This window comes from Lynx rufus, unplaced genomic scaffold (assembly GCF_022079265.1).
Source record: "Lynx rufus isolate CCGP_SWC_20201006 ecotype Redwood Valley unplaced genomic scaffold, mLynRuf1.p SCAF_21, whole genome shotgun sequence".
NCBI classification, from domain to species: domain Eukaryota; kingdom Metazoa; phylum Chordata; class Mammalia; order Carnivora; family Felidae; genus Lynx; species Lynx rufus.
The window spans coordinates 22,215,672-22,237,084 of record NW_025814836.1 but is presented as its reverse complement, the minus strand read 5'-3'; the positions used below and the strand labels follow the sequence as shown (position 1 = coordinate 22,237,084).

The window sequence follows — 21,413 nt, the reverse complement described above, 5'->3', positions numbered from 1 at the left end:
TCCCAAATGTACACACATCGATGTGTTCTGTACTTTTTTTTTTTTTATAAAGCCCACAAGGGAGGACATTTTGTTTTTTTTATCACATCATCTTGGAGATAGCTCTACATCTGAACATTTCTATATCTGAACATTTAGATTTGTATTTTCTCATGCCTAAGTCATATCCTACGGTATAAATAGACCATAAGCCTTTTAGCCAGTCCACTTAGTGCATATCTTCCGTCTTAGTTTTTCTAGTATCTCACTTTTGCAAATGACACTACTACGACTGTCCTGGACACAGGCCTTTACAGTTTCTACATCCTAAAAGTGGAACTGCTGTAAAGCACAGTGTGGAGATCTCCTGAAATACAGCACTTACTGCCAAACGGCCCCTGAGAGGCCACTAGTGTGCACCTGTTCCAGCAGTGTCCTGGAGAACCCTCCTCCTGTCCCCTGACACTGGCATGTCCTTTAGGGGGCATCTTCCACACACATCAGCCCTTCCTAAAATAATTCCTTTCCAATGGGAATCCAAAGCCATTTCCATTTTTAAAGAAAGAGCTTGAGATTTTCTGGCGCTTTCTGAATAAAGTATGCAGTTTTTGGTGGAGGAAGATGTTCCACCTGAACATAAATCCTGTGAGCCTGAGAAGCACACGTGCACCCACATTTAGGTAGCAGCATTAATGAGCTCTAGTTCACACCTCTCACAACTTCCCCATTTATGTCGCACGGTTCAGTGTTTTTTACACTGAGAGTTGTGCAGTTACCACAATAGATCTTAAGACGTTTTCACACCCCCCCGCCCCCGAGAAACCCCATGCCTATTTCACAGCAGCCACCCCCCCACCCCAGACAACCACTAATCTGCTTTCTGTCTTCTCAGACCTGCCTATTCTGGGCCTGTCACATAAACGGAAGCCTCCAGTATGTGCGGTCTTTCTGTGACTGGCTTCTTTCTCAAGGCTCACAAGTGCTGCTGCGTCAGCCAGCAGTGTGGGCTGCTTACCATGGCTGTGGCAACAGCAGCGGTTTTCCCCTTTTTCTTCTCTCCTGTGTATTTTAGGCTCTGACTCCTCTTGTTCTGAAGAAACAGAAACAAATTCTCTCATTCCTGAAGATTCTTCATGGGAGCTAGCAGGCCAGTGGTCATTTTCAAAGAAGGTGAGGATAGCAGAATACAGGGACTCTATAGGGGACCACGTCCGGGTGGAGATAACTGACAGCAGATGCTGGAAGATGGGGAGCATTCTGTGATGCTTTTACGATCCTCAGATTTTTTTTTTTTTTTAATCGCTGGGAGGTTTACAATCTCCCTCTTAGAACTAGCACATGAAAGTGAGGGCAGGAATGACTGTTCTTGTACCAGACCCACCAAGGGACTGGAGAGGTACAAAGGACGGTTGAAACGGGGACTGTCACGATGGCAGCCGGAACAGGGATTTCCCAACTCGGCAGTTGGCTCAAAGGGTTTCCCATGAAGGAGAGGAAGCTGGAGAGGTTGCTCCCAGGGCCTCCAGCCTTCCCACTTAGAGGCAGACACCAGACATGTCCGTGTGCCACGTGGTTACGTGCTTGAGAAGGGTTCAGAGGTCATACGAACACTTTCCTGTGTTGTAAATAATCGCAAAAGGAACCAAAAAGTACAAGATGAGGCAGAAGACAGTCAAGACCTACGTCACATGTGACGCACACAAAACACGGGAACCTTTACCTGAAGGGGCGTCGTGTGCCTTCTAGGAAGAAACACACAGGCCTCATGGGACAAGTAAGAGGTTTAAAAACGCAAAGCTGAAAATGGGGAGAATTGTACCACTAGAACCATGTGTGAGAGGCTGGAGTCTTAGTCCCATGGCATGTTCTGGAAATTAAGAAATGATAGGGATTACCAGAGGGGCTGGTATAAAGGTCTATTTTTAGTCCTGGAAGGCAGGGTAGAGAGTGAAGCCCTTTTAAGAAAGTGGCAGGGAAACAGCCATAGATCGAACCCAGGTGACCAAGTGGGAAGCAAGGGGTCTTTCTAGAGGTGGTACCCAAGATGGGATCCTGTCCACTGCCCATTCCTGCTGATTTAGGAAGGACAAATTACAGCCAGAAGAGGCACCATGTAAAGGTACACGTTCTGAGCAGCATGCTTAAGGGTTTTGAATTACTGGTTTGCACTGCTTTCTTCTCACTGAGATCCAAGGCTGTGGGGAAAAGAGATGAGGATGTAAGAGAACACACAGCTCTCTGAAAGACGTGGCAAATGCAATGCTGCTTTCTAGGTAAGAGCTGGAATTAATGGAGCCATACACTTTTTGCCCAGGGTTGCTCATTAAATACATCTCACAGAGAAAAATGTCTGCCTGTGGATCAGCTGACTTGTCAAATACAGTCAATATACAGTCAAATACAGTCAAATACAGATGGGGAAGGGGGAAAACACCCTGAGAACACATAAATTAGTTTTTGTGTGGGTGGGTGGGTGGGTGGGTGGGGGAAATGGGTCAGAAACATATGCAAAACCCTCCAATACTTTACATGACAACAAACATCAGGTGTGATTCTGGAGGAGGGATTGGCAAACTACAGCCCATAGGCCAAGACCAGACCACGGCTTGTTTCTGAAAATGAAGTCTCATTAGAACATAACCAACTGAGCCACCCAGGTGCCCCGAATGTGGGTAAGTGACCGGCTCCCGATTTTGGCTCAGTTTATAATCTCCTGGTTTGTGGGATCGAGCCCTGTGTGAGACTTTGCACTGAGCATGGAGCCTGCTTGGGATACTCTCTCTCCCTCCCTCCCTCCTTCTCTCTCTCTCTCAAAATAAATAAATAAATAAATAAATAAATAAATAAATAAATAAATAAATAAATAAATATTAAAACAACAACAACAACAACAAAAAACCCCATGGTCACATTCATTTGTATACAGTCTACGGCTGCTCCTGTCTGTAAAGCCAGAGTCAGCTCTGACCGTGGTCTGCAAAACCTGAAACATTTACTACGTAGCCTTCTACAGAAGTTTGCTGGCCCTTGTTGTAGATTCAAACTATCTGGGTTCAAGTCTGCCTCTGAACTAGTTCTGTTCTTTGCATTTACCTCTAATCTATCTGGGGCTAACTACTGACCACAGGTGTAGTGAGAATGAATGAGGCAAAGCGTGAGGAGAGTTCCACACTACATCAGGCCACGCTGCAAGCCAGGGAAGGCTTCTCTGCATGTCTGCTGCTCCAATAAAACGAATATGGTCTTAGAGCACTGGTTCCCAAGCCGTCTTTGGACTGCCATTCTGACAAACAGTTAACACTTGTTCTTAAAAAAGCAGAAGTTCTTGAATAGATTTTAAAACTACTACTGAACGTATTTAATTATTGTTGGACCTCTCAGCAACTTTAACATGCGAACAGGTACCACGATTCTCTAAGATAAGGAATATGTACAAGTACTTCTCACAGAATCCTTGTTTGTTTTGAGGACACGGTCTATACCGCATACTTTGTGAGATGTGGCCTTACTGGAGATGGGGAACTCAGAACCTGAACTGAGGCATAGAGGGACACATCCTATATCTGGACAAGAGAGGTGTCTGACAAGCTAGCACCTATGTGAACAGTTTTGAGCAAGCATGCAGGCGAGGTCCCAGGAGACGGCCAGAAGAAACAGCTTGGTGAGAGCAGGTCATAAGCTGTGGCCAGACAGAAGACCTGACCCATAGCACGAGCCTGGCACAAAGGCAAGGGGACAGAGAACCTCAGCTATCAGCACACTATTCAGAACTTTTCTGGCCAAACGCAGATGACAGACTGCTCGGTCACTGATTCACAAGGGAAGGGGAGGAAGCACCCCCGATACCCATAACGAAGCAGTTACCGATGCAAGATGTGCCTGTGCACAATGCAGAGGGAGAAAACAAGTAGGGCTTCACTATGAAAGCAGTCACAGTCCATTGCTTGAACTGACCCGTTAGTGAACATCTGCTGGACTCCTTGAAGATCAGGAACTGCCCTGCAATACTTTGAACTTTAGTGACTAAGTGGCCTCCGGAGACACTGGGTCTTCAGTGCCCCTTTGGGACATTTGGCAATTTCTAGAGACATTTTTGGTTGTCACAACTGGGAGGCTGCTACTGGCATCTGGAAGGTGGAGGCCAGGGATGCTGCTCAATATCCCAGAATGCATGCAAGAGGCCCCACATCAAGGAATTATCCGGCTCAAGAGAGGCCAATAATGCAGAGCCGGCCAATCCCTGGTGTAAGCCAACAGTTAACAGTGACTCAAGTATTATAAGAACCTGATGGTATCTGCTGCCAAATGACATTTAAAATGTCTCCAAATCTTGAAAGAGCCCATCACTTTAATTCAGAAAGAGAAGAAAGAAAGGGGTCTGAGCAAATGACAGGAACAGCCCATATGCCCTCTGCCTCCTTGAAAGGGCTGCTGTTCCCAAATACACTGCACTGATCTCAGCCCTTTATGTGCTCACTCACACACTAAAGGACGGCTGATGGCATGGATTCAGAATCACCTAGAAATGAACCAAGTCACAGCCCAAGCATGCATATTCCTTCCCTGCTCCAAATGCAAGCATATCACTTTCTCCAAATTAAGTAAGACTTTTTTTTCTTTGTATAAATGAAGACCTCAAGCCTTGGCTTGATCCCAAAGGGGCAGTCACCTTTGGCTTACGGTAAGTAGGGAAGAAACTTCATATACACTTGGCTCACATGGTCAAGCGGTCCCATGGGGACACAGAAGTCCTTTCTTACTGGAAGATCTATTTTGGTACTGACTCTGAACCACTTACCTGAATGTAAGAAATGAAAGAATAGCACAGGGGAGTCAGATGAGAACCGGACAGTTTTACCTGAAGCAAAAGAGAAGAAAACCAATGTAACTGTAAGAATAAAATGCTTCCCCATTCCTAGGAAAGGAATTTGCAACTCACCAGCTTTTCCATATTTTTTGGAATTCCTCTGGAGCTCTGACACACCTGGAGATACTAACCAAAAATTTCCAGATTTAGTTTACATCCTCTAGCAATGTTCCCAGACACCTCCAGGTGACTCAGTGGGCTAAGGGAGTGGGGCTCACTGCTGACGAGATGGGAAAGAAAACAAGCTACCCTATTCACAGAGAAGCCTAGACACAAGCTCTCCTTTGTCTCCTCCTCAAGACTCCTGAGCCCCCCAGACAACAGGCAATGAAGGGTTTCTATTTCCGACTTGCTCAGCTTACTGCTTTAAAAATCCTTCAGGGTGGGGCGCCTGGGTGGCTCAGTTGGTTAAGCGGCCGACTTCACCTCAGGTCATGATCTCGCGGTCCGGGAGTTCAAACCCCGCGTCGGGCTCTGTGCTGACAGCTCAGAGCCTGGAGCCTGTTTCAGATTCTGTGTCTCCCTCTCTCTGACCCTTCCCCGTTCATGCTCTGTCTCTCTCTGTCTCAAAAATAAATAAATGTTAAAAAAAAAAAAATTTTTTTTTTTAAATCCTTCAGGCTGATGGTCCCTACATCTAAAAAGCAATGACTTTGCTGTTTTTCCTTTAAAAAATGCCAACAGAGGTACCTGGGTGGCTCAGTTGGTTAAGTGTCTGACTTTGGATCAGGTCATGATCTCACCGTTTGTGAGTTTGAGCCCCATGTTGGGCTCCATGCTGACAGCTCAGAGTCTTAATTGAAGCCTACTTCGGATTCTGTGTCTCCCTCTCTCTCTGCCCCTTCTTCACTCACACTCTCTCTCTCCTTCAAAAATGAATACAAGCATTAAAAAAAATTTTTCTTTAAACTGCCAATAAAGGGGCAGCTGGGTGGCTCAGTCGGTTGAGGGACCAGACTGACTCCAGCTCGGGTCATGATCTCATGGTTCGTGGGTTTGACTCCCACATCGGGCTCTGTGCTGTTAGCACGGAGCCTGCTTGGGATTCTCTGCACACACCGCCCCCCCCCTTGGCCCCTCCCCCGCCTGCACATGCACGCTCTCAAAAATAAACAAACGTCAAAAAAATGCCAACAGAGAGAAGAAGCTTTCAGCATTTCCACTACAGAAGTGTAGGAGCCACACCACATGGCCAGATCTGCACCTTCTCAGAGATGGCTGCACTGCTGTTTGGGGACACCACGTGGGGGTCTACCATCTTTCTTGGATTGTCTACAGCTTTCTAAATATTTAATATGGATCACTGCTAGAATCAAAACTAAATCACTCAGTTCCTAACACCTTCCGAATGTTTGCTGAGGACCAAAATATTCCAAGTGCAAGAAAAGAGTTCTCTGTTAACAGATTAAGCATAAGGAGCATTAACTTACACTTAGGGCAGACTATGCCTTGCATTTAAAAAAGTTACCTTTCTCCTACCCAAGTACCTGACCTGACCCAAGTACCCGTAAGGCATTTAACACCTACTTGCTAATGGAAGGAGAGAAGGAATAAACACCTCTGTAGTGCCCAGACTGGTTTGAAATAGTGTAATTTGTGTGCAATAAGGAATCGGACTGAATTCTCTAGCTGTAGTTTAGATTAAGTCTTAGAAGGCATTCGAAGGGGCATAATTCTCAATTAGGGGTCACATACCTACATGCCAAAAAATAAGAGCCTCTAAAGGAGATTTAGAATTAATGTCATCAACTGTTTCTACCTGGCCCATTATGGAGACACCTGCCACCTACTGACCAAACCAGAATCAAACCACGAGTTGCACGGAAATAAGCAAAAAGAGCTCTGTACAGAGGCCTCCACAGCAGTGAGCTGCTGCCCTGGCCTAGTCTTGGGCTGGCTGGGGCAGCACGGTGGGAGTGGCTCTGGTCACCTCTCTGATACTCACATATCTGACAAGTGCTGTGAGGATGGTGTACATTTTGCAAAGGTCCTTTAACAAGATGTCCACACAGCTGCCTGATGGCAGGGCTGTCTGCACCAGCTCGTGGAAAAATGTAAGCAGAGTTCCCAGCTGCATGATGATGGCTTTCTCGATGGGATGATCTGGTAGGGTTGCCTGAGAAGAGGCCTCTTCTAAAGGGAAATGAAATTGGCACATTCAGACCCACTGACCTTATTTTCCAGTTTAAGTGAAGGAAATTTAGAAATCAACTAACCACCATCAAACGGGAAGTCTGTAGGGACAACGAGCATGTAATTCATCATGCAGAGTGAATCAGTAGCCACACTACGGTCTACTTTTTCCATCATGCTGGAAATCCGGCTCAAACCAACAAACGAATCAAGCTGCCCTTTTACACAACAGTCAATCTGGATTTTGGTGGACTCTTTTCACTCTTCTTGAAATGCCATCCTGAACGAATCTTACCTGATAACATTTCTTGGCTCACTTGTCCCTTAAGCTTGGTGATCAGCCAGTCCACTTCTTCTAGGACTTTCTCAGCCTGACTCAGAACAAGTAACTGTGAAAGCAAAGCATGTCCGGTGTGGCTCACTGGTGGAACACAGCAACCACAGCCACCTGCAGGCGGGGTTACAGGCCTCAGGACACGAGCCACTACAATTTACTCTTCACATGGAATAAAATGGAAGGAACGATAAGACTATTTCCCATGGCTTGGGGATCCACACTTACACAAACAGTAGGAGCAGCTGTTCTCAAATTCACCATCGCAAAGTGATTTGTTTTCTCCATCTCTACATCCTGGGGAGGCAAACACAGGGGAGATACAATGGCAGTAAAGCTGTCCCCCAGTCGCGATCCCCACTCAGGGTGCCGTAAGCAAAGGCTCGCTACAGTACCTCGTCTATGTCTCCGAGATGCCCATGGATGTCCTGGGACAAGTCACGCAGCAGGATGACAGGACTCTTATACAAAACATGGAGGCTGAAGAGCAAATTCATCAAGCCCTTACAAAACGAGGCATCCTCTAAGAGTGGGAAGGAGAGAAAATTGATAATGATAACCCAGTCTTTAGGGGATGGCGTGCCTACCCAGAAACGTGGCTTGCCACGTATGATACCGCAGTGCTGCGCACAGTCCATCCAGGGCAGCTCTCCCACCAAGGCACACTTGGCCATGGGCCCAAAGAAGGGAGAGGTTTCCTATCATTAGGCAGTCACTATCGCTGTATAACTAGTACCCGGATCAAGAAACAGAATGTTTCCAGCACCCCAGAAACTCCCCTCCTACCTCACTTGCCCCAGCAAGGAACTGGCTGTCCTGATTTCTACCATCACATCTAGTTTTGTCCGATTTTGAACTTTATGTAAATGGAACCAAGCAGTAAGTACTCTTTAAGTACTCTGGTTTCTTCTGTTCACCATCATGTTTGTGCAATTCCTGCACGTTATGTGTTGGTAGTTTGTGTGCGCGCACACGGCCATTCCTTTATCCACTCCACTGCTGACAGACAAGTGGGTTTGTTTCCGCCTATTAAAACAGCACTGCTGTGAGGATCCAGGAGTGGGACTGCTGGACTGTAATCAGATACTGCCCAACAGCTTCCCAAGCGGCTACGTCAAACGCAGACCTCCACCAGCGGCGGATGAGAGGGCTGACTGTGCCGCATTCTTACCAGTACTCGGTACTGTGGATCCATCTCAGTTTGGTTACTCTGGTGACTGTGTAATGAGTACCTTTCCTTTTTAAAATGCAATGTATTTGGTAAAGATGATTTTATATAAAGCCTAAAAGGAAACAAGAAAGGAAACTTACCCTGGCTGTTTTCCTTGCAAATCTTGGATGTCCAGGACAACATCTGCACAAACTAGAGATTATTCAGATATTAAAGAAACGTGCCAACAGACAAAGCAGACCGAGGTGCTGTCAGACTGGAGGAGTCTAGACCTTTCCAAATCTCATCAGCTGCCAAAACATGTGCCTGGATCTAAAGTGATAATCTACTAAGAACAGCATACAAATAAGTCTAAAATTATTATAAGAATTAGTGATTCTTCTCTCATAATATAATGAACATATGACTTAATCCTCAGTCTGTGCTCTCATTAAGGACCAAAGGTCCTGAGGTCTGGACTCTTACCCCCTGAGCTTCCTCTACCCCCACCACCATGGTCGAGGACTAATGCATCCTTTTTCCCCCTTCCCAAATGCCTCATTCTTTCCACACTTGAGACATCTTTAAGAATATCAGTCTAATGGAGAGATGCGGGAGAATAAGATCCTGGCCATAAAGACAGCAGAATTAGCTTCTGGGAGCCAAGAGGCCAAAGGAGGTCAGAAGGCAGTAGGGGAAAGAAAGGGAGAAGAGGCGAACGACCAGATGCAGTTTTCTTAGATAAGCAGAGGAGGCTTAAGGTCTTGGGACAGCAGGGTCCTGAGATGCCAGACACAAACTCCAGCTTGCCTGCTGCCCTGGCAGTTCCCTGAACAGGTTTTCAGCCACAAAGGCACTGGCATTCAGCATACTCAAGTGCAAAATGACCAGGAAAAACTCAACGCTCAAATTTTGATCTGTTGAGGCAAAAAATAAATTGATGCGAATTCTGAAAGATCTCTGTGAACGGGTATAAAAAGGTCTCCAGAACACTGCGGGAAATGTAATAAGCTGGATGCAGAACAAGCTTTTGTGTGAAGACAGACAGGGCTGAGAATAAAAATCTATATTCATATTTGCTTCCACAGGAATAAAGCAAGTCTTGAAGGATACTTCAGAAACTAAAAAACATTACTTATTTGGGGAAAAGAACAGAACAGGTGGAGGAGGACAGGAGGGAGACCGTTCATTGTGTCTTCTTATAATTTCCGGTTTTCAAATCATAGGACTTTATTACCCACTCAAATTTAAAAATATTTAGAGATTATCTGAAATGATGGGGGAGGGTGGGTGATGATTTTTGAATTAAAGCATTTTTCTTTCCAAATCCAATTATTTCCTGCAAATGTCCCCCCTGCCCCACTCCCTGACCCTCTCTCTCCTGGTGCTCTGTTCGCTGCAGCAGCATCAGACAGTGAAGGGGGTGAGTGGCCTGGCAGCAGGACGACGTGAGGAGCTAGAAAGAGGGACATGGTACCAGCCAGGAGCTGGACTCGGTACCAGCCAACCTTGCTGAAAAGTCAACTGCACAATGTGAGCCACCTTCATAATTAGTATGCTTTTATCTTAGAAAAGAGGGAACAGGGGCGCCTGGGTGGCGCAGTCGGTTAAGCGTCCGACTTCAGCCAGGTCACGATCTCGCGGTCCGTGAGTTCGAGCCCCGCGTCAGGCTCTGGGCGGATGGCTCAGAGCCTGGAGCCTGTTTCCGATTCTGTGTCTCCCTCTCTCTCTGCCCCTCCCCCGTTCATGCTCTGTCTCTCTCTGTCCCAAAAATAAATAAATGTTGAAAAAAAAAAAAATAAAAAAAAATAAAAAAAAAAAAAGAAAAGAGGGAACACCAAGAGCAAGTAAAAACAAGTGAAAAATGTTGAAGTCACCAAAGATAAACAAGGTTTTTTGTTTTTTTTTTTTTCTATAGTGCTTACTGCTGACAAGGGTCAAGGGCAATGGCCAAAAAAAAAAAGCAGTATGTTCTTGCCCTATATGGCTGCATATAATTATGTTATGGAAGACACAATATGTAGGAAAGGAAACATTTTCCAGATCTTATACTGACTCAGGAGCATAATTAAATATATTGTCTTATATTATTTAAAAATAAGATTTAAAGAGGACATTTAGAGGTTCTTGGATGGCTCAGTCAGTTAAATGTCCGACTACTGATTTTGGCTCAGGTCATGATCTCATGGTCATGGGACTGAGCCTCAGGTTGGGCTCCATGCTGAGTGTGGAGCCTGCTTGGCCTCTCTCCCTCTCTCTCTGCCTCTTCCCCTCTCACAAGCGCTCTTTTAAAATAATTAATTAAAAAAAGAGGACATGTAGATATATACAATACAGTTGATCATCGAACAGTGCAGGGGTTAGGGGCACTGACCCCCTGCATAGTCAAAAATCCACGTAGAGCTTCTGACTTCCCAGAAATGTAACTATGAATAGCCGACTGTTGACCAGAAACCTATGTGTTACATCAACGGTCTATTATCGTTTATTTTGTACATTATATGTATTATACATTATACTTTTACAATAAAGCTAGAGCAAAGAAAAGCTTATTAAGGAGATCACCAGGAGAAAATGATACATTTATAGTACTGGACTGCACTTATGAACTGTACTTTGAATCCACATAGTTCAAACCTGTGCTATTCAAGGGTCAACTGTACTCCCTGCCTCTGAGGGATGCATGCTGGGTGGGACTAAGCAGCACTTCTCTCTACCTGAGGGGAGGATGGCTCCAGCAGCTTGGACAAGTTGGAGAGAACAGTGACCAGCAGGAGGGCTTCTTTGCCATTAAAGTCTTCCTCTTGGCTGCTAAGTAAATTCAACAAGGACCTCTGGGAAAGGAAAGCACATGTGGAAAAATCAGCAGATATATTCCTATCATGGAGAAGGGCCCTCTAGCCAGAGATTCCTAAGGCTGGGGAAGAAAGGATTCAATGCTACCAAAATTCCAAGAGGACAAAATCTGAAAATAGGCCTGGATCAAACAGGTAGTTTTCTGCCCCATTACGGACCACAAATCTGAGGGTTCCCCTGAAAACTATGAACTCCTTCTCCTCTAACACCCTGCCCAGGAATGAACAGTGCACCCAACTTTGGGTGGTTCATAACTTCCAGAGGCCCATCCACCGACCTCACGTTTAGACCATGGCCCAAGCCCAGCATTCCACACGCCCTCCTTGTTTCCTCTGCCCTGTTCCTCTCTCACCACCCGAAATACTCTCCGTTTTGTCTTCTTTCCTCTCTCAGTGTAAACTCCCCAAGGAGTTTTGTTTCTTTTGTTTTCCTGCTATATTCCCAGCACCTGAAACAGTCCCTGGCACAGAGTAGGAACTTTAAAACTATGATTAGAAATTAAGGCTTCAAAGGATGCCTGGGTGGCTCAGCTGGTTAAGCGCCAGACTTTGGCTCAGGTCATGATCTTGTGGTTCATGGGTTCGAGCCCCGCGTCAGGCTCTGTGCTGACAGCTGAGCCTGGAGCCTGCTTCAGATCTCTCTCTCTCTCTCTCTCTCTCTCTCTCTCTCTCTCTCTCTCTCTCTTTCTCTCTCTGTCCCTCCCCCACTCATGCTCTGTCTCTCTCTCTCCCCCAAAAATAAAATTAAAAAAAACAAACAACTAAGGCTTCAATGTGTGACAAAATCAACCTATACATGGACACGAATCAAAGACGTAACTTCTCTACCTTAATAGTCAATCTCTTCATGTCAATTCTAACAGTGATTCTTGGAGGCAACAAATGCTATAGGCTGGGGTGGCTTAACACCTGTCCTCCCCAGAATCCTCTTAAATGCATGACCTTTCACTGAGTAGAGCTACGTCCTGTTGCCTGGATGGTGACCCAGAAGAAATCGTGCCCTCCTTGCTCACTGCCCGCTCCACCCACAGGTGGCCCAGCTAACAGTCCCCCTGCAGGAGCCCCCCTGCAGGAACCCTCAGGCAAGCAGGGCAGCCTGCCAAGGCTTCTCACCTGAAACTGCCGGATCTGGAACGCTGCTCTGTGAGTGACACTGCCTTCCACCTCCTCTCCCTCCTCACCTGTGGCATCTAGGAAAGGAAAAGATCGCTATCTTCTCTGAAATGGACTTACTATTACACTTTTTTGGCCTTTTGATATGAAGTTAAATTTTTAGAAAGCCAAAAAAAAAAAAAAAAAAAAGTCTAGGGGCAGATTTAAATATATTCCTAACATTCTGCCATCTGTTAATACTATCTTTCAATTTCCAGTCACTATTTGTGGTTACGTGTTAAAATCCAGTAAATGCCAATTCTGAATCCACTAGATGTCACTCCTTAGCCACATTAGGACTGCTCTCAGGTGTCCTCTGGTAGGTTAACAAATAGAATCACAAGAGGTTTGGTTAAGAAAGAGAAACCTAGGGGCGCCTGGGTGGCGCAGTCGGTTAAGCGTCCGACTTCAGCCAGGTCACGATCTCGCGGTCCGGGAGTTCGAGCCCCGCGTCAGGCTCTGGGCTGATGGCTCGGAGCCTGGAGCCTGTTTCCGATTCTGTGTCTCCCTCTCTCTCTGCCCCTCCCCCGTTCATGCTCTGTCTCTCTCTGTCCCAAAAATAAATAAACGTTGAAAAAAAATAAATAAATAAAAAAAATAAAAAAAAAGAAAGAGAAACCTAGATCAAGCCAATTTATCAAAATTGAAATGCCCACCTAGAGCCCTGAGAAAGTGCTGAATCTTGGGCTGAAAGAACTGCTGCACGGCACTGAATATCTTCTGTAAGCCCTCCAAGCACAGCAGGGAGATGCTCTTGCCTTTCTCTTTCTTTCCCGAATCTTCCACTGAAGTAGGAATGGAAGTGTATCTCCAAATTAAGACCCTGAAAATAGGAAGGGTGATTAGTGTCAGGTTCACCAAGGTAAATTTATATACTGTAAAATTCACATCCTATACATGTACAGTTCAATGCATTTTAACAAACTTCTATTGGTGTGCATCTATCCCCACAATCAAGACATTTTCATCATCCCAAAAGTTCCCCTAGGCTCCTCTGTAAGCCAGTTCTCTCCTCCTGATTTTCCAAGCACTCACTGATCTGATTCCTTATCCCTATGGTTTCACTATTTACAAAATAACATATAAAAATGGTAGCACTCATATGTAGCTTTCTGGGTCTAGCTCTCTTAAATTTTTTTAAAAATGTTTTTATTTATTTTTGAGACAGAGAGAGAAAGAGCATGAGTGGGTTAGGGGCAGAGAGAAAGGGAGACGCAGAATCAGAAGCAGGCTCCAGGCTCTGAGCTGTCAGCACAGAGCCTGATGCGGGGCTCGAACTCATGGACTGTGAGATCATGACCTGAGCTGAAGTCGGACGCTCAACCGACTGAGCCACCCAGGCACCCCTTGAGTCTAGCTCTCTTAATGTAACATATACTTCCCTCGATTCACCTATGTTGCTGTATAGTTTGGAATTTGGAATTTTTTATGTAGACAATTATAATGTCCTTGTACACATAGTTATTTCTTCCTTCCCAATCTGGATGCCTTTTATTTCTTTTTCCTGCCTTACTGCACTGGCTAGATGCTGAACAGCAGCAGTGAGAGCACCAGGCAGGGGCGGGGGACATTCAGTCCTTAATCATTAAGTATGGTATTGACTGTAGGTATTGTGGATTCCCTTTATCAGATTAATAAAGTTCTCTTTTATTCCTAGTTTGCTGAGAGATTTTATCACAAATTTGTTTAATTTTCTGCATGTATTGAGATGACTATACAGTGTTTTCCTTTAGTCTGTTGATATGAACTGTATTGACTGATACACAATTTTTTTTAATAAAGTTTATTCATTTGAGAGAGCAGGTACAAGTCGGGGAGGGAAAGAGGGAAAGAGAATCCCAAGGAGGCTCTGTTATCAGGGCACAGTGTTTGGGGCTCAAACCCACAAACTGTGAGATCATGACCTGAGCTAAAATCAAGAGCCAGATATTTCACCTACTGAACCATCCAGGTGCCCCCTGATTTACACATTTTGAGCCAACTTTGCATTCCTGAGAAAAATTCCACTTAATTACATCATGTTCGTTACAAATTGTTAGGTTTAACTTGCTGATATTTTTTACATCTACATTCAAATGGGAAATTGGTCAGTAATTTTCTTACCATGTCTGAGTTTGGCATTAGGTAATGCTGGCCTCATAAAATGAATCAGGACATATTTATTCTCTCCTATTTTCTGGAAGAGTTTGGATAAATTGTTATTGTTTCTCTCTTAAATGTTTGGTAGAATTCACCAGTAAGGACATCTAGTTACGGAGTTCTCTTTGAGAGAAAATTTTGAACCACAAATTCAGTTTCTTTTTCTTTTAAAGATTTTATTTTTAAATTACCTCCATCCTTAACATGGGGCTCAAACTCACAACCCCAAGATCAAGACTCCCATGCTCTTCTGACTAAGCCAGTCAGATACCCCTCAATTTCTTTTTTTGGATAAAGTTTATTTATTTATTTATTTTGAGAGAGAGAGAGAGAGAGAGAGAGAGAGAGAGAGAGAGAGAGAGAGAGAGAGAGAAAGAAAGAAAGGGAGGCAGAGAGGGAGAAAGAGAATATTCCAGGCATGCTCCACGCTGTCAGCTTGAACTCCCCAACCATGAACGAGATCATGACGTGAGCCAAAATCAAGAGTCAGACGCTTTATCAACTGAGCCACCCAGGTGCCCCCTCAATTTCTTTCATAGTCACAGGATTATTCAAGTTATCTATTTCTTCCTGATTTCAAAAGATTTGTCCATTTCATTTATGTAATCCAGTTTACTGGCATAAAGTTGTTAGCCTTCTACCATTATCAATGTTTACTGTCTGTAGAGTCAGCAGTGATCATCTCCTGTTCCTCATATCTGATATTTGAGATTTGGGTCTTCTCTGTTTTCCTCACCAGTCTGGCTAAGATTTATTGCATTTACTGACCTCAAAGATTCAGCTTCAGGCTTCATCCCTTCTCTATGATTTGTTCCTGTTTTCAATGGTTCTACTTTGTCTTTATTACTTCCTTCTTACTTCCACTTTAATCTGTTTTTCTTTTTTTATTTTCTTAACATGGGAGCTTAGAGATGTGCTATTTTTTTCCTAACGTAACCACTGACGGTTACAAATTTCTACCTAAAACCGCATTAGCTGGATCATACAAATTATGAAATGTAGCGTGTTCATTTTCATTCTGTTCAAGACATTTTCTGATTTTTTACTTCCTCCTCCTTGAGTATGGATTATTCAGAAATGCATTTCATTTCTGAATATACAAGGATAATCCAGCCATTTAAAAAACATATTAAAAAAATTAAAAATATTTGTTATCACTTCCTTGTTTAATTCTATTGTGCTCAGAGAACATACAGAGTTCTATTTTAAAAATCTGTTCAGTTTATTTTATGGCCCAAAATATGGTCCATTTGATAAATAAACCATGTGCACATGAAAAGAATATACATTTTGAAACTGTTAAGTATTATATAAATACCCATTAAGTCAAGCTAGATGATCATGTGGCTTAAGTCTTCTATGTCCTTCCTGATTTTCTAAATACCAATTCTCTAATGATTTCTAACAGGGGATGAATTATTTACTTATTTCTCCTTCAGTTCTATTGGTTTTTGCTTAAAGAATTTTAGTGTTTTGTTGTTAGCTACATGTACATTAAAGCTGTAATGCCTACTTGATGAACTACTTAGTCATTACAACATCCCTCTTTATTCCTAGTATTAGAAGAACACTTTCTATGTAACTAACATTCCACATTAAAGCAAGACTAGGAAAAAAGACTTAGTGACTGCACTTTCACTCTTAGGCTGCACCCAACTTCAAACCGCCTTCATCCCCACCTCGTTTCCTCTCTTGGAGATTCCACAGCAAATAGAACAGGTTTCTGAGGGTGAGAGTGACTTACCGAGTTATATCACAGAGGTTCTGAAAGATCTTTTCTGGGTTTTGGCCATCGGGGCCACTCACATGCCCTGCTTCCTTTAGCTGCTGTACCTTCTGCAGAGCCACACTCACTGCGTAGCGCATAAACTCATTGTTGGACCTTAGAACCGACAGGCTCTCTTCGTGGCTTTGGACACTGTCCCTAGAAAGAGAGAGAGAGAGAGAAAGAGAGAGAGAGAGAGAGAAACAGATTTCCCTACTGCTGTTGGGATCTGGAATTAGGTTTTGTAGGGACTATTCAGAAAAGCAGGACCTAGCAAGTTCTTAGTTACAGACCCCAGGTACCCCAGGCCACAGTCACTGCCACAGCACCTTTTACAACCTTCATTCTCAGTGTTACCTCATTTTCTCTCCTCCCTCCCCCAATCGCTTCACTTTGATAAAATTAAAATGTCAGTCTTAGTTTCCTTTGTTGTTGTTCTTTGTTTTTTCAATTCAGGTTCTTCTTTTTTCCCTTTTTATCTGTTATACTAGTCAAGGTACTTCGGCAGATTTCCCTACAATACCTTACTGCAACCTATCCCTATCTTTTTGTTAAGTAGTCCATTGTTTCTGAGTTTTCCTTAAATAATTCAAGGTATTCTTTCAAGTGTCTACCTAGATTATCCAGCTTTCATTTCAAGAAACTTACGAAAAGCTCCTGACTTACTTCTTACTGTATATACATTAAGAACTGTGAATCCAAACTAGATAATACTAGTGAATCTAGGTAACTGTTACTATCTTCACTACACAGACATCTTTAAGCACTCTATTACCACCTTACCTGAAAAGAGCAGTGAGAAGATCAGACACAAATTTCATGGACAAAAAACTACCATTCGTTTTGTTGGCCACTTTAGTTTTGCCTTTACCAGCCTTTTCGTTAAGGATGTCAGAGAGTTTCTTGTAACACATAAATAAGCTCAGAACCTCCTCAAACTTATTCTTACTGCATAAAAGGAAAAAGAGACCACTAAGGATAAGCATCAGAGTATTGCAGTTTACTTTCACACCCAATAATAAGGAAACCCCAATGTTTCTTTAGGTGTTCTAGATGTTCTATTTTAGACACATTATAAATGAATGAACTTGCATTAACTCCCAGATCACTCTAATCCAGCTGTGTTTTTTTCTCTCTTATTTATGCCAGTCAATGCAGAGCATGAAAGTCCAGTACTACCAAACCATCAAAATTGCTCTACTGAAATTAGAACTTGAGTTCAGGGTCTGGAAATTTTGGCTAAATGGAAGCCTGCTAGAGGGACAACAATCCTCAGCCCCTGTGGCATATGTTTTGGTTCTCTGCCTCAGGCTAGATGTTCACAAAAGACAGTGTCATGGCCTTTGGTCTGTTAGTACCTACCATGCTGCTAGAGTTCAAAACAAAACAAAACCATAAAATGGAGTCTTCATCAAACTGCAAGGAGAGTTATATGTGGCAGTACCTTACCTAAAATTACTTATGGAGAAGTTATATTCTATTAGAACCTCACAAACTCCCATCACAAGAGAAGCACAGATATTATTTTTGATGCCAACACAAGTGCTCTGAGAAAAATCTGCTGATTTATCCTAAAAGACAAAAGATAAAAATTAATAAGCTATCAGGGCACCTGACTGGCTCAGTCAGTGGAGCATGCAACCCTTGATCTCAGGGTTGGGAGTCTGAGCCCTATGCTTGCTGTAGAGATTACTTAAAAATAAAATCTTAAAAAACAGGGATGCCTGGGTGGCTCAGTCGGTAAAGCGTCCAACTTCGGCTCAGGTCATGATCTCACGATTTGTGAGTTCAAGCCCTGCGTCGGGCTCTGTGCTGACAGCTCAAAGCCTGGAGCCTGCTTCGGGTTCTGTGTCTCCCCCTCCCTCTGCCCCTCCCATGCTCATGCTCTGAATAATAAATAAATGCTAAAAAAATTTTTTTTTAATAAATAAATAAAATTTTAAAGAAAAGTCAATAAGCGGGGTGCCTGGGTGGCTCAGTTGGTTAACCGTCCAAGTCTTGATTTCAGCTCAGGTCATGATCTCATAGTTTGTGGGATTGAGCCCTGAGTCAGGCTGTGCGTGGAGCCTGCTTGGGATTCTCTCTCTCCCTCTGCTTCTCCCCTGCTTGCATGCACTCTCTCAAACTTAAAAAAATTAATAAGCTATTAAAACAGCCTCCATCGTTCAATAGAGCTGAGACTTAGCAATTACCAGTTCAAAGTCCTCTAGCTCACTCTTAATCATTCTGCTAGTAATAGATTCCAATAGGTCCTCCAGGTCTTGATAGACCCCCTCCTCCTCCTCCTCCTCCTCCTCCTCCTCTTTTTCCTGCTGTGGGGGCATCACTTTGCTCTTACACCAGGCCAAACAGTGTTGGACACAACATAACAGATAATCCTGTAGGAAGAAAAGAGTAAACATTCTTGAGTGTTTAACTGAAGGAGGCTGTTGATAATCAACATATAATTCTAACCTATAAGGCTAAAGTAAGTTATTTTAGCCTATAAGACTAAAGTAAGTTATGAATAACTTAAGTCAACCTGAATTAAAACTGGAAAAAGTTAACTGAACTAACAAAGGTATTCTTGCATTCTTTCCTGACCTTTTCCCAAAACTGGCTTTGCAAGTAGTGGGCACCTCAGAATGCAACATCAGAATGTGCTATTTCTGATCTAGTGGAAATACCATGAAGCCTGGTTGTGAAGTTAAATCCTCTCTGGCTACTGAGTCCCAGAGGCTGTTCTGAAGACAGGAAAGGAATCGTTGGGAGACCAACCGAGCATCTCCACCTCATGGCACAAAAGGCCCATTTATGGAGGCAGGATCTGACAAATGAAAGACCACCTCCTTCCCCATCATGGGCTCTAAGTTGCTTGGCGTGGTGGAGCTTCAGTTTTTATTTTCTTTTTCCTGTCTTTCTGAGGCTGGATAGTAAGAATAGAAAAACAACCTGTCCTAGTTCCCCTGAGGGTTCAAGAGTGCCAATTCTAGCTCTGCCTAAATCATACACTCCCTCCAGACTAATGAAGCAGGTCTCCTGGGTTCATCTGCTACCGAGTGACCTCCTTTCCCCATTCCACAGTATATTTAGTATATTATATAGTCAAAGAGGCACAAATGGGAGATGAAATGCTTCCTGGGGGGGGTGATGGATACCTTGACTTTGTAAAATGTGAACATGGAGATATCTTACCAATAGATCCAAGGTTTATGATGGGTAAGAAAAGATAAGGAGGGAAGATTTAAGAGTAAAATTTCATTGGGAGTACCAGAAGAGTGCTTTCAGGAAAGGTATCTTCCTGAAGACGGATTCTTTCAACAGGGTTGATGCTTTTACTTAATAATAAAAATAATGGTTATAGGAAGAATAAAAGTCTCACCAGTGGTTCTTGTAGACAGATTCGATCTCCTTGGGTTAAAATACAAGCTTCCAATTTCAGAGGCGGCAGCACATCAGGTTTTGGCTCATAGTACTGTTTTAACTATGTGTGGTAAGGAAAAAAACACACCAGGGCTCATGAATGCTTTTTCACTTCTTTAACTGGTCCAAATAATGGCACCTTTAATGTTTAACACCATCTAAGACCTATTTCCCAAGTGTCCAAAGAACAATGCAGCAAAATATGTGTTGCTTTGCCTCAACTCATCCTTTACCCTTGCTTTAGGCATCATGTTGAGATCTTTCCTACTCCATTTCCACTAACTTTCTCACAAAACATCGTGCTCTCTCACATCAATTCCTAAACCTACAACCTAAAGCAATCAGCATTTCCAATATAGTTTGATAGTTAAGAATATATAAATAAGCTCTAGAGTCAGAATGGCTGAGTCCAGGTCCCAGTTAAGACTCATGTGTTAATACTTTTGGTAAAGGCATCCATACCTTCGTTCCTCATCTGTGATGAAATATTACTCTAAACATATGAGGCTGTATAAGAATTAAACATGCCAATACATGTAAAGTGCTAAAAACACTACTTAGCACACAACAGAGACGAAGAAATGTTAGCTATTATTTCTCTCCTTTTTAGAGTCTGCACAATTTTACTGGTACACATACTAACCGGAGTTGGGAAGCAGTGTTCCATACCTTCAATCAATTTTCTATGCTTGTTAAGTATATGAATGTTGATGGGCTGATTATAACAGTTTGAAAAGATACACTATAGTTAATAGGATATAAATTTTGTATAGGATCAGGCTTGAGGCCCAATGGAAATCTTTAGATAAATAGTATAAGGACCTTCCAATAATTTCTACACATCCGAGATCTTAACTTTAAATGGAGCTTCTTCAGTATTATAACAAAAGTAATGACATACAAAAGTAGGGGGGGTGGGGGAAAAAAAGAGAGAACTTTCTTTTTAGCTGAGTGGTGGACATGAAAAAACTGCTACCTCCAACCTGGAGTGGTTCTTTTTCTTTTCTTTCTTCTTTTCTTTTCTTTCTCTCTTTCTCCCTTTGTTCCTTCCTTCCTTTCTTTCCTTTCTTTCTCTTTTAAAGTTTATTTATTTCTTTTGAGAGAGTGGGCGAGCATGCACATACATGGGAGAAGGGCAGACAGAGAGGGAGAGTGAGAATTCAAGCAGGCTCTGCGTCATTAGCAAAGAGCTCAACAGGGGATTCGATCCCACGAACCGCAAGACAACAACCTGAGCCAAAATTAAGAGTCATTGGGACACTCAAGCCCCCAGGCACCCGAGCTGCTTCTTTCTTTGGTCTCTCCCTGCCCTCTGAGTATGGGGGCCAGTTTCAGATCATACCTGGGAAGCTTCGAGAGAGTTACAAACCAAGAAACTCTCAATATATAAAAAAGATTCAAATACCATATAATAAAATATTACTTTGCTATAAAAGGGAATGAAGTACTTATAAATGCTACAACATGGATAAACTGAAAACATTCAGTGAAAGCCATCGGTCACAAAAGACCACATATTGTACGATTCCACTTATGTGAAATGTCCACAACAAATCTAGAGAGAAAGTGGTAGATCAATGGTTGTTTAGGGCTAGGTGTGTGGGAGAAGAATGAGAAAATTAGGGGGTGTTAGCTAA

The 21,413-nt window shown here is 43.2% G+C and overlaps 1 protein-coding gene across 1 annotated transcript in view; it reads right to left on the bottom strand.

Annotated features, from left to right (window-relative positions):
- The window catches only part of FANCI (FA complementation group I), an 86,045-nt gene that overhangs the window by 1,752 nt on the left and 62,880 nt on the right, over positions 1-21,413 (bottom strand). Inside the window, exons 20-35 of the mRNA XM_047086560.1 lie at positions 19,736-19,837; positions 18,567-18,752; positions 17,824-17,945; positions 17,158-17,322; positions 16,354-16,533; positions 13,127-13,293; positions 12,432-12,508; positions 11,181-11,297; positions 8,625-8,676; positions 7,709-7,836; positions 7,542-7,610; positions 7,275-7,368; positions 6,792-6,979; positions 4,919-4,972; positions 4,778-4,837; positions 995-1,069 (exon numbers count right to left, since the gene is read on the bottom strand). Of these exons, the coding sequence (XP_046942516.1) occupies positions 995-1,069; positions 4,778-4,837; positions 4,919-4,972; positions 6,792-6,979; positions 7,275-7,368; positions 7,542-7,610; positions 7,709-7,836; positions 8,625-8,676; positions 11,181-11,297; positions 12,432-12,508; positions 13,127-13,293; positions 16,354-16,533; positions 17,158-17,322; positions 17,824-17,945; positions 18,567-18,752; positions 19,736-19,837 (1,836 nt within the window). The remainder of the gene's footprint in view (positions 1-994; positions 1,070-4,777; positions 4,838-4,918; positions 4,973-6,791; positions 6,980-7,274; positions 7,369-7,541; positions 7,611-7,708; positions 7,837-8,624; positions 8,677-11,180; positions 11,298-12,431; positions 12,509-13,126; positions 13,294-16,353; positions 16,534-17,157; positions 17,323-17,823; positions 17,946-18,566; positions 18,753-19,735; positions 19,838-21,413) is intronic.